We start from the raw sequence: 16,235 nt of genomic DNA, 5'->3' as shown, positions 1-16,235 counted from the left end.
GCACCCATAGAAAGAAAAAACAGTGAATAAAAAATCCAAAGAAAACCCACCTTTCTAGCCTGGTCTCCTGTGGGGGTGAAACGGATGACGTGGGGGTGCTGGGCATGTTGGCTCCAGACGCAGGCCTTGGGGAGTGGTTAGAGTTGCTGCTAAAGTTGCTGTATCTGAAGTGTGCAGGGGTTTAAGGTGGGAGGAAGGAAGGGGAAAAGAAATGAGTTCAAGTCAATAAATGAGTAACACGTAGCAAATACCTTAATTTTTGCAAGAAAAACAGGTCTGAAAACGCTAGCCCTATCCATGACTACTCTAACTTAAAAAAGAAAATGACTAACTTCTTTGTTTTGGTTATTTCTCATTAGACAAATTTCCCAAAGTCCAAAATTATTAGGTAGCAGGATTTATGATAAAGGGTTTAAGTAATTAAACCCTCATACTTCTTTCCTTTTTAAGTGTTCATTAGAACTAGCGGCTAACATAAATTAAGAATCCAAATTATTTTCTACTCAGTCAGGAAGATTTTCTTGCCTCTCGTGGTGGCACAATGTGTGTTGATTCCATCAACAGTCTGTAAAAATACCAGATCATTGGATAAAGAAACATCTTATTAAAAATTCTCCTTTAGGTGTTTCTGAATCAATTTCACCCATGAAACATCATCTCATCGAGCATCCAGCAATTAAGGATAGACTGTCCCCAAACTTTCTAGAATGGCCTGCTACTTAGAAGTGCATGTACCCAATGTTTTCATCCAATATTAACCCAGAAGCAAAATTATAGCCACTAGGTTTAAATGGGTCTTTATCATTTCTTAGTCATCTCTGACAAGTTTTAGGATTTATAAAATTCTAGAGTTTTGTTTGTTTTTCAGAATAGCTGTTCTTTAGCTATCTGTCTATATTTTGGTATCATTATCAGTGCTTTGCTTCACAAGCTACTCAGGTATAAGGAAAGGCTGACTCCTTCTAAACTGGTGAGGACACTGTATTGGGGTATGTGGGACCCCAAGGGTCACTATGATATGTGTGCAAAGACCTTCCTGCACACAGTGAATCCAATCCAAACCCCCACCAAGAGGAATTGGTACTAACCATTCTAGGAAGTATTCTGAACTCAAAATGTGCATACCTTTTGACCGAATAAGTCTACTTTGGGGAAGTTAACATAACCTTTTGATTATTTATAGACTAAAAGTAGTAGGCAGGAAGATACTCACCGGAACCTTGTTAAGATCATGGCCAAAAAAACTGGAAACTACCCAATAAGGTAACAATGTGGGAATGGCTAAGAAAGTATGAAGCATTATTCATTGGTGGAATATTATGCAACCATTAAAAGTAACTGCCAATTTGTAAGTGGTGACATGGCATCATGTCATCATGATGTTATGATGTATATGTGTACATACACATACACACGCATATGCACACTGCATGTAACATCAGGATAGAATATTATCCAACACATTTGATTACAGCTGTAAAGACTATTCTTAAAGGTTAAGAACAACATGTAGAAAAAAGTGTAAAAAACAGGCCATCAATTTTAATACCATATGATATCACTTATATCTGGAATTTAATATACAGCACAAATGAACCTTTCCACAGAAAAGAAAATCATGGACTTGGAGAATAGACTTGTGGTTGCCAAGGGGGAGGGGGAGGGAGTGGGATAGATTGGGAGCTTGGGGTTAACAGATGAAGACTATCGCCTTTGGAATGGATTAGCAATGAGATCTTTCTGTGTAGCACTGGGAACTATGTCTAGTCACTTATGATGGAACATGTAATGTGAGAAAAAAGAATGTATACATGTATGTGTAACTAGGTCACCATGCTGTACAGTAGAAAATTGACAGAACACTATAAACTACCTATAATGGAAAAAAAAATCATTATATAAAAAGTGGAATATGGAGGTGAAATTTCTTAATAACTTGTGTTATTATAAGGGAAATAAAATACGTACATCACCCCAAATCCCCTGTGTTCCTAAGCCCGGTGTGTCGGCTATTGCTCTTCTTATTTATTTGGTATCAGGTTAGCCTGTGCTCAGTACCAGGCACCCTGGCCGGCAGATGGAAACCCACAAGTTACCCCATTGTCCTCCCCTGTTAACACATCACCTTCATGGGACTTGGTTTCTTGGCATTCATTTTTTCATCTCTTGGAAATACCGACACACTACCTGTCCAACAGGCTAACTGTTTCTGCAAGTGAGTGTTGGCTTGATTTTTCAAGAAGCCCCCCCAGTTACACAAATATTGAATCACTATGCTGTACACCTGAAACCAATAGAATGTTAGGTCCATTACACCTCAACAAAATTTAAATTAAAATTAGAAAGGGCCCCCAAACCTCAGGCCACAGTGAAGACAGAAACGCCAAGGGTGAGAACATTCAAAAGAAAAGCAGCAGCAGAGAAGGAAGAAAATGCTCAACAGCAAATAGAGGGAGAGCAGCAGGCAGTGGGCCATGCTCGGGAGGGGAGGAGGATGCCCAGGACCTTGGGGTCCTCAGAGACACAGGCCCTGTGCTCTGGCTTCAGTCCTGTGTTACCCAGCTGCCCAGACACTGAGCTTGCTATTCTACACAAGCATCTAAAACAATCCTGTTCTCAACCAAAAGCAAGCATCCTGGAGAATGTTTTAACAGGACTACTTCACTAAAAGTAAGTTTCAGTGACATTATGGAAATAAAACAAGCCTAGTGTCATTTTTTTTTTTGGTGTTTTTTTTTTTCTCCTTTGGTTTTTCTACTGGTTGAGCAATTAATTCAACTGCCTCATGGTCTGTCCAATTTTTCTTCTTCATTTCAGCTCGATAATTGGATCATATGATTCACGCAATTCACCACATAGCATTTTTTTTTTCTGTTTTTAAAAAATTCTCTTTAATAACTGACTGGTTTCTATGACAACCCATTCAGTCAGAATCAACCACTGAGCAGGTAAATTCGTGCCTATAGACCTTTGAAAACCACAGTGAATGAACATCAGAAAATTAATAGATGCAAACAATATTTATACAAATTCAAATTCCTATCAATGATTTAAAAATGATAAACTTTACTCAGTTAAATCTAAGCCAATTCTTAGTCCCAAGCATGTGGCTGCTTTCCTCAGTTTATGTGTATATTCATGTAGGCCATTGCCATGTTTCTATTTGCTCCCCTTCCCCAGGACTATAGGTGGTGGTGAGCCCTAGGGACCAAGTGGGAGGGACGTGGTCTCAGGAAAACAGTTTCAGAGGCTATGAGACCATCGCCATCCTGGACTGACACCACCCTGTTGGGGAAGATGAGCTTGCCAAGGTATTTTTCTTCCAGTCAATTGTGCAGCTCCAAATTTGTACATAGATAATGTTCTTGGGGACGTAAGAGCCACGTTGGATGTGTTTCATGAAAATTGTGTGAAAGACCACCACCTTTAAGGGCCATACCTGCAGCATATGGAAGTTACCAGATTGGGGTCAAATCAGAGCTGCAACTGCCAGGCTGCACCACAGCCACAGCAACCCTTGATCCGAGCCGAATCTGTGACCTACACCTCAGTTCAAGGCAATGCCGAATCCTTAACCCACTGAGCAAGGCCAGGGATTGAACCTGCATCCTCATGGAGGATAGTCAGATAGTCAGTTTGTTACCAGTGAGCCACGACACTCCTGCTCTTTTTCTTAACATGGATTGGCCCGTGGACACACCTAGGGCCTCCCGGTTCTCCTTCCCTGCTTCCCCTTCCACAGTGCCTTCCACTTTTAGAAAGAAAGAATAGATGCAGACTATTGCCTTTGGAACAGATTAGCAATGAGATCCTGCTGTGTAGCAGTGGGAACTATGTCTAGTCACTTAGGATGGAGCATGATAATGTGAGAAAAAAGAATATATACATGTATGTGTAACTGGGTCATCATGCTGTACAGTAGAAAAAAAATTGTATTGGGGAAATCACAATTAAAAAAAATTAAAAGTTGTATTCATAAAAAAAAAATTGACATGAATTCCCCCCCCACCAAAAAAAAAAAAAAAAAAAAAAAGGGAACACAGGCTGAATCAATGTAGACACTGCATTGAGCTGTAAAACCTCCAGGGTGCCAGGCTAGGGACTGTGGGAAAGCAGCACTCCTGAGGGGATTCCTCGAGAAAAACAGGAAGGAGAAGGCGGTGCTTATCTGTCCAGGGGGAAACTCAGGGCAGGCCTCATGGCTCATGTCTCCATTTACCCACCTACCTTCGAATTGGCCCCAGAAGGGAGGCAGTTGTCTCAGGGATGTGTATGAGCTTATTTGAATTAAAACATAAAATCAGACTTATTCTGATAGAAATCAAGTCTCATTTGACTGAAGATTGATGGGCTCTGCCAGTTAGGCTTTTGGGGTGACTGTCCATCTTTTAAGCAGTTAAATCTGAAGCCCCAAATTTTTGACAAAAGTAAATTTGAAGCATGTATATAGATTACATTCTATACAATGATTTAAACTTAGATTAAAAATACTTTAGACAGATTGCTTATAACCATGAGGAGAGTTTCAAAAATCATTTAGGTTGTATGTAAGCAAAAAAAGGTTGATGAGCACCAATTCCAGATTAATTCTTCTGTTTATTAGATGGAAGAGCTGATGCCCATGGTGACTGGCTAGTTTTGTGGCATGAAAGAGTCACCTTCAGGTCTAGGTGCTACCAGCTTTCATTCAAAACAGGTGCAACTTCATGTCAGGCATCCAAGCTGAGGGTCCACCAAACAAAGACTCTGGCAAAAGCGTCTTTAACAGACATGGACTTGCCTGAGGAACCCCCTGGCTAGGGGTGGCCAGAGTCAGGGCCTAGTAGCAGGAATTACTGTATATATGAAACCATCAAGGAAAGAAAGCAACCGAGTACCTATAGGAGAGACTACAGTACATGTTCATATTAGGACCAGACTCTGGAGCAGCCTGCCCAGGAGGAAGAAGCCATTTCACTTACCCAACTTACCCATGCCTGTTTCCTCTGTGTATATAAGGGCTAGGAATAGAACATACCTCTTCAGGGTTCAGTGACCCTTTAAAGTACAGGGCCTGGCTCTTAATAAATGCTTAATAAATGGGAGCAATCATTATTATTACTCTGTTTTTTATATAATGATTTTTTTTCCCATTATAGCTGGTTTCCAGTGTTCTGTCAGTTTTCTACTGTACAGCATGGTGACCCAGTTACACATACAGGTATATTCTTTTTTCTTACATTATCATGCTCTGTCCTAAGTGACTAGACATAGTTCCCAGCGCTACACAGAAGGATCTCATTGCTAATCCATTCCAAAGGCAATAGTCTGCATCTATTAACCCCAAGCTCCCAATCCATGCCACTCCCTCCCCCTTGGCAACCACAAGTCTATTCTCCAAGTCCATGATTTTCTTTTCTGTGGAAAGGGAAGACAAATGCCATATGATATCACTTATATCTGGAATCTAATATACGGCATTATTATTACTCTTAATATGGGAGTGGTCATCAGTATTATTAAGTACTGACTTTGGATAATGCATTATTTGAAATATGTAAACCCTCTTTTTTTTTTTTTTTTTTTTTTTGGTCTTTTTAGAGCCACACCTGTGGCAAATGGAGATTCCCAGGCTAGGGGTCCAATTGGAGCTATACCTGCTGGCCTACACCACAGCCACAGCAATGCAGGATCTGAGCTGCATCTGCGACCTACACCACAGGTCACAGCAATGTCATATCCTTAACCCACTGAGTGAGGCCAGGGATCAAACCTGCATCCTCATCGTTACTAGACAGATTCGTTCCACTGAGCCACAGTGGGAACTCCCCTCAAACCCTCATTCTGCAGAGTTCCTGATCCAGGCATCAGTAAAGGGTAGGCATGCAGGCAAGTTGACAGGCGCCTGCTCTGAATTCCTGAGCAGTTTTGATTTGTACACCCACCCTCCCTCTGTCTCATCTCCAATCCGCATAAGAATTGTCAAGGAGTCTATACTTAAATAATGTGATTCTATTAACACCCTGAAGGGATTCCAGCTGTAATTGCTTGCCATCTCACAGGATGCTGTGAGCAATGTCTGAAAGAAAAATATGTGGTTTAGAGTAAAAACAGAAAGCTATAGAAAAGGAAAAGGAAAAAAAGACACCCACCTATTCGAAGAGAAAGATCGGAAGTTGTAAGGTTCAGAGGCAGAGTACGAGCTCAGATGGAGAGAATCAGAGGAGCTGTTAAAGGAAGGAAAACTCCATGAAAATCCTTCATGGAATGTGAAAAAAAGAATGTATATATATATGTATAACTGGATCACTTTGCCTTAGAGCAGAAACTGACAGAACATTGTAAATCAACTATAATAAAAAATTTATTTTTATTTATTTTTAATTTATTTTATTTTTTTATTTTCCCACTGTACAGCAAGGGGATCAAGTTATCCTTACATGGATACATTACAATTACATTTTTCCCCCCACCCTTTGTTCTGTTGCAACATGAGTATCTAGACAAAGTTCTCAATGCTACTCAGCAGGATCTCCTTGTAAATCTATTCTAAGTTATAAATGCTGTATGGAAAGATGGTGAAGCACCTGGCTGCATTCTGCAGGTTAAAAGAGACCCTGTGCCAGAGAGATGAGTGGGGCATGTGTCGATCTTGATGGACCATGTGTATTTTTATAAACATTATGTTTAAAAACCCATTTTTTAGCCATCGTATTATTCCACAAGAGCTCCTTAATTCAGGCAGAGGGTGTTGTCTTCTGCACGTTGCCTGAAGACTAGTAATCAGTTAGTGGTCAGGGAGTGTACACCACAACTGTTCTCCACTCTGACTGGAATCTACACAAACCCAGTGAGTGAAAAACCAGGCGATGCATTTAACACACTGTGTCAGCTTCCCAGGGTTAACCTTACCCAGGCTGCCATGTGGACCAGATCTACCTGCTCTCCTGCTGGGACTCGGCTTCCTTTTCCTTGGTGGACAAGGGCGAATCCTCAAAGTCATAGGAGAAGAGGTGGAAGGGGCTGTGGGGCACGTAGGGCAGCTTTTCTAGGGTTGGTGACGCTTTCGGGGGGCCAGGTGTGGAGGAGGGCCGAGGGACCGAGGCAGGGGTGGGAGGGGGCCGCAGAGCTGGCCCTGAGGACCCTCTGCACAAGGGGGTCCCAGCTGCAGAGCCACCTGGAAGCTGCTTTCCCTGCGAAGTGGTGCTGGAGGCAGCGGGGAGGGCTGGGCTCTCCAGAGCAGCATCCTTCTGCTCTGAGGCAGGGCTGGCCTCACGGCTGCTGCTGCTATTGCTGGGTCAGCAGGGAAGAAGGGGGTCGGTGGTGGGGGGAGAGGAAGGGGAAGAAAAGAGATGGGGAGAGAGAAAGCAAAGGTTAGGAAAGAGAAAAAGACATGTGAACTCTTACTCCTGTTAGGGCCACTGATTTCAAAGTCCAGCTGTGTTTCTTGACCTGTAGCATAAAGACCAGAAGTCCTGGCTTTACCCCAGATCCCAGTGCCCTGGTTTGCCAATCTGGAAGGTAAGACCAAAGTGGCCTCTGTGTGTGCAGGGGCCTCTGTGGGGAGATACAATGGAACCGCAAGGATTCCCACCACCCCCACAACCCCAAGTATCTCCCCACTGGTTGTATTGGCCCTGGAATTTACACGATTTTAACTTCATTTCTGGGTTTTGTTTGTTTGTTTGTTTTGTTTTTTTAGGACCATACCCGCAGCATATGGAAGTTCCAGGCTGGGGGTTGTAGCTCCCAGCCTATGCCACAGCCACAGCAATGCCAGATCTGAACCGCTGTGACCTACGCCACAGCTCACAGCAACGCTGCATCCTTAACCCACGGAGCAAATCCAGAGATTGAACCCACATCCTCATGGATACTAGTCAGGTTTGTTTCTACTGAGCCACAACGGGACCTCCTGAACTTTATTTCTTTGTCATGATCAAACAGGAGATCTGTCTTCCTCTTGCAAAGCCTGACCTTAAGGAAGAGGGATCCCACAAGCCCTGTATAGTTGGAGTTGCTGCTTTCAGATCCTTTCTTAAAAGCCAGCATGGATAAGGGAGAAGGAGAAGAGATGCCAACAAGGAACGCAAGGAGCCAGGAAGGAGGCTGGAAGGGTGAAGATCCATTTTTCCTGTTTCACACTTTCCCCAGGGTCTCCTCCACCACGAAGCCCTAGAGGTCTACACACCTGCAGGCTGGTCTAATTTTTTCTATCTGCAGGGGACTGGATATTATGATATCCACCTTTGCAACTGGAGGATCTACATTAAACTCTGCATTTTTCAAAACCATTCCCTTTCCCAGAGAACATGACTCCCAGCCATGCTCATTTGGGAATGGGATGTGAGCTGTTTTGTTTCCTAACTCACATTCAGAGTTGTATGTGTATATAAGGGCAGGCACATGCTAGTTTCCCCGGCTCGCTGGAAGGATGGGATGGGACCACACTGCAGTGTGCAGGGCAGGCCTGGCACAGATGGCTCACACACACGGTGGGTACACATGGCGGGCACACACAAGGAAGCAGCCAGCAGGAAGGAGGAGCAGCAAAAGACACCAAACCCCTAGAAGTAAGTGGAATCTTTCCCACTACTTTTTTTTTTCTGTCTTTTTAGGGCTGCACCTGTGGCACATGGAGGTTCCCAGGCTAGGAGTTTAATTGGAACTGCAGCTGTCAGCCTACACCACAGCCACAGCAATGCAGGATCTGAGCTTCATCTGCGACCTACACCGCAGCTCACAGCAATGGTGGATCCTTAACCCACTGATCAAGGTCAAGGATTGAGCCTGTGTCCTCAAGGATACTAATTGGGTTTGTCACTGCTGAGCTACAGCAGGAACTGCCCCACCACTTCTAAGTCTAGTAGGTTTACACCAAGAACAAATAATATCCAGATCTATGTTAATGAGCACCTTGGTTAAGATCAGGCCCTGGTATTTTACATGCACACTTTTATTTCCTAAAGCTAAAAAGCCTAACTGCAGCCTCTGGTCAAGATGCTCCCCAGCATTAGTCCTGGAGGTAAAGACACTGCAGGGGGTCATATAAACCACCATCTACTTGTGTAAATAACCATCCCATGGAAAGACAACAAGAGTCGGTAGGGATGCCTTTGAAGGCTGTCCTTTTCAGCCAGATTTTTCCATCTGGACTGGAGGGGCTGCTGACCTGAGTCCCTGAGGGTAAAGGTTTGTGTGCGTGGGACACATTCTGCACACTGAAGCACATGAGGAGTCACACTGATGTATGTATGGAGGGTCCACATAATTTTCTGTGGCTCATCTGTGACCTACAATGGGACTAGCAACTGACCTCCTCCCTTCCCAAAGCATCCCTAACTAGAGTCACTATCCCCAAGCATGGCACTTGGCAGGATGGGGAGTGAGTGCTGACCTCCCTCCACCCCCCGGCCTCATTCTGGAATGTGTGTCTCACTCTCTGTCACTGGGTCAGCCCTTTCCTCTCTCCACACCCTGCTGGTTTCTTCCTGGGCATTTGCAAAGGAGGGAAGCAAGCAGCTCAGAAGGGATTCCATGACCCCTGGGAAGGGTGGGCATCTCAGCGTGTCCAAGGAGCCAATCTGAGAACTTTTTATTATGGCCACACCTGTGGGATATGGAACGTCCAAGGCTAGGGGTCGAATCCGAATAGTAGCTTGTGGCAACACTGGATCCTTAACTCACTGAGAGAGGTCACAGATCCAGCCCACATCCTCACAGAGGTGTTGGGTGCCTAACCCATTGAGCCACAATGAGAACTCTCCAATTGGAGAACTTTTATGCTGACGGCCTGGAGAATGAAGCTGCAGCAGTAAGGAATCACAGTAACTTTGAGATGGGTAAGAGGAAGATTCTACCCTAATTTATCCAAGATCCTTTTGACTTTGCTTATTTGTGGGGAAAAAAAAAAAAAAACATCAAAAGCATCAATTTGCAGTGTGATCAATCAAGTGAAAGGACCCATTCGATCTTAGAATTTTTTTTTTGGCTGCACCTCCGGCTTGTGGAAGCTCCCTGGCCAGGGATGGAACCCAGGCCATAGCAGCAACCCAAGCCACTGCAGTGATGATGCCAGATCCTTAACCCCTGAGCCACAGGGAAACCCTAGAGGTATTTTTGAATGTCAGAAAGTGAAATTATCCATTATCAATTTTTATTTTTCATATAGACATTATCTGGGGTAAATACCTACAAAATTTACAAATTATCTGCAAAACACCCTGTGTCTATATGAAGACAGGAAGAACACACTTTGGAAAACTGAGTGAGGCACAGAAAACTCCCCTAAAGGGCTGTCGAGCTAGAGTAGTTATTCTGGGCATGACAATAAATGCTGGGAATTTTTCCTATGCTGTACGGAGTGAAATGTGTTCCTGTCCATCTGGGCTAAAGTCAAAATGCATCATCACGACAGCAGTCACCTATACATTTCAGATCATGTTGTACTGATAAAATTAGCAGGGAAAAGGGGACACACAGAATTTTTCTTCCTATGGGGCACAAAGGGTTAAGATTTTCTAAGCAGAGAGGAACATCCCGTTAGTTACTGCCAATCTGAGTGAGCCAAGGCACCAGTGAGGGAGGGGACAGGGGATGCATCTTCAATAAAGCACAGTTAGGGAGGCAGTGTCACAGTTCTCCAGGGAAAACGTGCTAAGTTATTTCTAACACACTAGTCACTCTGTGGGTCTATGCACAAGGTAAGGTTTACCAGTGGGAGCTAATGAGGAAGGGAGGGAGATGCTTAAGGGTGGCTGCAAACTCTCCATTAGGAAGGAGTTTCCAGGCTTTTGGTGGGAGCCTGGGAGGGTCCAGCCCTCGGTACCTGTCCTTGCCCTGACAGGGGGCATTGTCCTCTGCCTCTTCCTCGGAATTGGGCTCCGTGACTGGCTGTTCCTCTTCTTCCTCCTCCTCCTCCTCAACCCTGAGACAAGGCCAAGAAAAGAGAAATGCACACAGAGACAAGATGGGAATGCGAGATAAACATTACAGACAAACAGGAAGATGAAGCAAAAAAAAAAAAAAAAAAAAAAAACAGCTGCTGAAATGAAAAGAGCACACTGAATCTGTTAGGAGAGAGGAGACAGGTCGGAGATGGGGAAATTGAAGTGTGGGCTGGAGAGGCAATAACCTAGCACAAGCCAAACATCTTTGTCAAGCTGGCTGGATGCTACTGACTGCCCTGCACCTCCCCTGCTCCCCATCCCTGTATCACATATAATTCAAAGCAGCTTCCAGATCAGACCAGGCCTCCGAGGTGGTCTCCCTCCTGCACTGAGAATCATGCAGCAGGTGTGCCTGGCGATGCCCAGCACCGCATCCCTCTGGCATCAACCTCCATGGTGGACACAGGGTTTTGGCTGCCACTCCCTCCTTCTCAGTCAATGTGTTTGATCCCCAGCCCCTACTTCGAAGGCTGACAAATGGTGGAGTCAACCGTGCCACCCCTGGATTTCTCTTGGTGCCTTTGGGAATGAGAAGGTAGAAGGACATTCTGAGTCTAGTGGAGGGAGGCTGCCCGTGAGTGCCGCTGACTTAAAAAAGCCGAACTAGAGAGAGAGGGAAGGAGAGGGAGACAGAAAGAGAGCAAGGAAAGCCGTCCCCAAGACAATTTTAACATCTGCATCTAATTCCTTTGAAGCTTCACCTTGGCCTTTCACTAACAGAAGAGGGTAACTTCTCATTTTTGCTTAAGGTAGTTTAACTTGCGTTTTGCCCTTGCAGCGAAACAAGTACAGACTTTGACGACAGAATCATTACCATCCTGTCCACGTGTGACTTATGTCACTGTCCACATGGAACACGTATACAAGGCCCTGTGGGCTTCTCAATCCCTTTCCAGAGCGACTGAAACTCCTAAACTCCAGCAACCATCATCTTGGCTCACGTCGGCCCCTCACACGCTGGACTTCACCATCACAGAACTAGCCCAGCTTGGAAATCTTACACCCAAACTTCTCTCTCCAGACCACAAGCCCCCAGCCCCCTAAATTTCTCATTCTGCTCCTCCCACCATAATTTCTCATTCTCACAGTGGTCTCCTCTATTTTCTTTCTTTTATTTTTCTTAGGGCTGAACCTGTGGCATACGGAGGTTTTCCAGGCTAGGGGTCCAGTCGGAGCTGCAGCTGCCAGCCATAGCAAGGCCAGATCCGAGCCAAGTCCACAACCTACACCACAGCCCACAGCAACACAGGATCCTTAACCCACTGCCAGGGATCGAACCCGCAACCTCATGGCTCCTAGTCAGATTCATTTTCGCTGTGCCATGATGGAACTCCTCTACTTTCTAAATGTCTACCAGCTCCTTCTTGCCTTTGATCCTTATAAATCAACCATTTCTCACTGCAGGGATCATTTTTTGGGCCACACCCACAGCATGCAGAAGTTCCCAGGCCAGGGACAGAACCCAAGGCACAGTAGTGACAACATTAAGTCCTTAACTGCTAGGCCATCAGGGAACTCCCACTGCAGGCATCATTTTGCCAAGATCTTTAGCTCTTCTGTCCTACTGTCCTTCAGTTGCTATTTTCCTTTTACCAAAATATAAAATATAAACAGAAAAGTACACAAATAATTGAAGTTTCACAAAAGAAATACATCCAAATAACCAGCATTCCTTTCATGCTCCCTTCCAACTGCTTGCCTCCCCTACCTCCAATGGCAAAGGGTGAGCTTTGCCTGATAGTCTTCTCCAATGAAAAGGAATCACACTGCATAGTTTCTTTTGTACAACATTACACTTGTGGGATTCATCTGTACCATTATGTGTAATCGAAGATCATTTCTTCTTGTTGCTGTATTCTCTCATATGAATATACCATCATTTCACGATCCATTCCTCCATTGATGATAATCCATTCCAGGTACTTTTCAATTCAGGGTTATTTTGAATAGGGTTGTTATGGACATTGATGTACATGTTTTTAGAGAACATATACATAATATATAATATCATGCACTATAGGTCTAAGGGTGAGATTCTGGGGTCATGAGACATGCTTAAGTTTATCTTCACTAGAAAGTGTCAAACAGTTTTTTTAAATGAACGAATGACTTTACATTCCCATAGGTAGGGTATGAACATTCTGGGTGTTCCAAGTCCTTCCCAAGATTTGGTATTTCTGTCTATTTCATTTTGCCATCCAATCTTATATGTGGCCATATCTTACTGTGGATGTAGTCTACTTTCCTCAATGGCTAATGATGTCAGGCACATTATCATCCTTTTAATGTCTATTTAGATATTCTCTTTTTGAAGCATCTAAGTACCTTGCCTTTAAAGAAAAAAAACTATTTTTGAGTTGTAAAAGTTCTTTTTTTATCATTTATTTATATATATATATTTTTTCTACTGTACAGCATGGTGACCCAGTTACACATACAGGTATATTCTTTTTTCTCACAGTATCATGCTCCATCATAAGTGACCAGAGTTCCCAGTGCTACATAGAAGGATCCCATTGCTAATCCATCTCGAAGGCAACAGTCTGCATCTATTTACCCCAAGCTCCCAGTCCCTCCCACTCCCTCCCCTTCCCCCTTGGCAACCACAAATCTATTCTACAAGTTCATGATTTTCGTTTCTGTGGAAAGGTTCCTTTGTGCCGTATATTAGATTCCAGATATAAGTGATATCATATGGTATTTGTCCTTCTCTTTCTGACTTACTTCACTCAGGATGAGAGTCTCCAGTTTCATCCATGTTGCTACAGATGGCATTATATTGTTCTTTTTTATGGCTGAGTAGCATTCCATTGTGTATATATACCGCATCTTCCTAATCCAATCATCAATCATTTGGGTTGATTCCATGTCTTGGCTATTGTGAATAGAGTTGCAATGAACATGCAGGTGCATGTGTCTTTTTTAAGGAGAGTTTTGTCCGGATATATGTCCAAGAGTAGTATTGCTGAGTCATATGGTAGTTCTATGTATAGATTTCTAAGGTACCTCCATACTGTTCTCCATAGTAGCTGTACAAGCTTACATTCCCACCAACAGTGGAGAAGGATTCCCTTTTCTCCACACCCCCTCCAGCATTTGTTCTTTGTGGACTTATTAATGATGGGCCATTGTGACTGGTGTGAGGTAGTATGTCATGGTAGTTTGGATTTGCATTTCTCTAACAATCAGGGATGTCGAGCATTGTTTCAAGTGCTTCTTGGCCATCTGTATATCTTCCTTGGAGAAATGTCTGTTCAGGTCTTTTGCCCATATTTCAATTGAATTGTATAAGTTGGTTGTATATTTTAGAGATTAGGCTTTTGTCAGTTGCATCATTTGAAACTATTTTCTCTCATTCTGTAAGTTGCCTTTTTATTTTCTTTTTGGTTTCTTTCACTGTGCAAAATCTTGTCAGTTTGATTAGGTCCCATTGGTTTATTTTTGCTCTTATTTCTGTTTCTTTGGAGACTGACCTGAGAAAACATTTGTAAGGTTTATATCAGAGAATGTTTTGCCTATGTTCTCTTCCAGGAGTTTGATGGTGTCTTGTCTTATATTTAAGTCTTTCAGCCATTTTGAGTTTATTTTGGTGCATGGTGTGAAGGTGTGTTCTAGTTTCACTGATTTGCATGCAGCTGTCCAGGATTCCCAGCAGTACTTGCTGAAAAGACTGTCTTGTTCCCATTTCATATTCTTGCATCCTTTCAAAGATTAATTGATCATATGCGTCTAGGTTTATTTCTGGGTTCTCTATTCTGTTCCATTGGTCTGTCTGTCTGTTTTGGTACCAGTACCACACTGTCTTGATGACTGTGGCTTTGTAATAGTGCCTGAAGTCTGGGAGAATAATGCCTCCTCCTTGGTTTTTGTTCTTCGGAATTGCTTTGGCAATTCTGGGTCTTTTGTTGTTTCATATAAATTTTTGGATTGTTTTGTTCTAGTTCTGTGAAAAATGTCATGGATAGTTTGATAGGGATTGCATTGAATCTGTAGATTGCTTTGGGTAGTATAGCCATTTTTACAAGATTAATTTTTCCAACCCAGGAGTACGGAATATCTTTCTATTTCTTTACATCTTCTTTAATTTCCTTGATTAATTCATGTTTTATAGTTCTTGGCATATAAGACCTTCACCTCCTTGGTCAGCTGTATTCCCAGGTATTTGATTTTTGGGGGTGCAATTTTAAAAGGTATTGTATTTCTGTATTCCTTTTCTAATATTGCATTGTTAGTATACAAAAATGCAACTGATTTCTGAATGTTAATCTTATATCCTGCTACTTTGCTGAATTTGTTGATCAGTTCAAGTAGTTTTTGGGTTGAGTCCTTAGGGTTTTCTATGTATAGTATCATGTCATCTGCATACAGTCACAGTTTTACCTCTTCTCTTCCTATTTGGATGCCTTTTATTTCTTTTGCTTGTCTGATTGCTGTTGCTAGGACTTCTAGTGCTATGTTGAATAACAGTGCTGAGAGTGGGCATCCTTGTCTTGTTCCAGATTTTAGTGGAAAGGCTTTCAGCTTTTCTCCATTGAGTATTATATGTGCTATGGGCTTGTCATAAATAGCTTTGATTATGTTAAGGAATGTTCCCTCTATAACCACTTTGGTAAGGGTTTCTATCATGAAGGGATGTTGGACTTGTCAAATACTTTTTCTGCATCTATTGAGATGATCATGTGGTTTTTGACTTCTCTTTTGTTAATGTGGTGTATGAAGTTGATTGATTTGCGTATGTTGAACCATCCTTGTGAACCTGGGATGAATCCCACCTGATTGTGCTGTATGATCTTTTTGGTATGTTGTTGGATATAGTTGGCTAAAATTTTGTTGAGAATTTTTGTGTCTAAATTCATCAAAGATACTGGTCGATGGTTTTCTGTTTTGGTGGTGTCTTTGTCTGGTTTTGGAATTAGGGTGATGGTGGCATCATAGAATATCTTTTGGGAGTGTTCCTTCTTCTTCAACCTTTCGAAAAAGTTTAAGGAGGATGGGTATAAGTTCCTCTTTGTATGTTTGGTAGAATTCACCTGTGAAGCCATCTGGTCCTGCAGTTTTATTTGTAGGGAGTGTTTTTATGACATATTCAATTTCATTTCTAGTGATTGGTCTGTTCAGTTGATCTATTTCTTCTTGGTTCAGTTTTGGCAGGCTGTAAGACTCTAGAAAGTTGTCCATTTCTTCTAGATTTTCAAATTTGTTGGCATATAATTGTTCATAGTATTCTTGTATTTTTTTTGTATTTCTGTGTTATCCATTGTGATTTCTCCTTTTTCATTTCTGATTTTGTTTATTTAGGTTTTTTCT

General features: G+C 42.7%; 1 protein-coding gene across 12 annotated transcripts in view; it reads right to left on the bottom strand.

The window, feature by feature from the left end:
* The window catches only part of FHOD3 (formin homology 2 domain containing 3), a 549,164-nt gene that overhangs the window by 138,531 nt on the left and 394,398 nt on the right, over positions 1–16,235 (bottom strand). For 4 of the 12 annotated variants that reach the window (XM_021096273.1, XM_021096274.1, XM_021096275.1 and 1 more), the window contains exons 11-14: positions 10,808–10,906; positions 6,919–7,272; positions 6,132–6,206; positions 51–164 (exon numbers count right to left, since the gene is read on the bottom strand). The exons of 2 other annotated variants lie outside the window; for them this stretch is intronic. In XM_021096273.1, coding sequence (XP_020951932.1) covers positions 51–164; positions 6,132–6,206; positions 6,919–7,272; positions 10,808–10,906 — 642 coding nt within the window. The remainder of the gene's footprint in view (positions 1–50; positions 165–6,131; positions 6,207–6,918; positions 7,273–10,807; positions 10,907–16,235) is intronic. 6 more of the 12 variants (XM_021096281.1, XM_021096280.1, XM_021096282.1 and 3 more) reach the window with 3 other exon arrangements.

Source organism: Sus scrofa, chromosome 6 (genome assembly GCF_000003025.6).
Source record: "Sus scrofa isolate TJ Tabasco breed Duroc chromosome 6, Sscrofa11.1, whole genome shotgun sequence".
NCBI lineage: Eukaryota > Metazoa > Chordata > Mammalia > Artiodactyla > Suidae > Sus > Sus scrofa.
The sequence above is the reverse complement of the archived record's forward strand: the minus strand, read 5'-3'. Positions and strand labels throughout refer to the sequence as shown.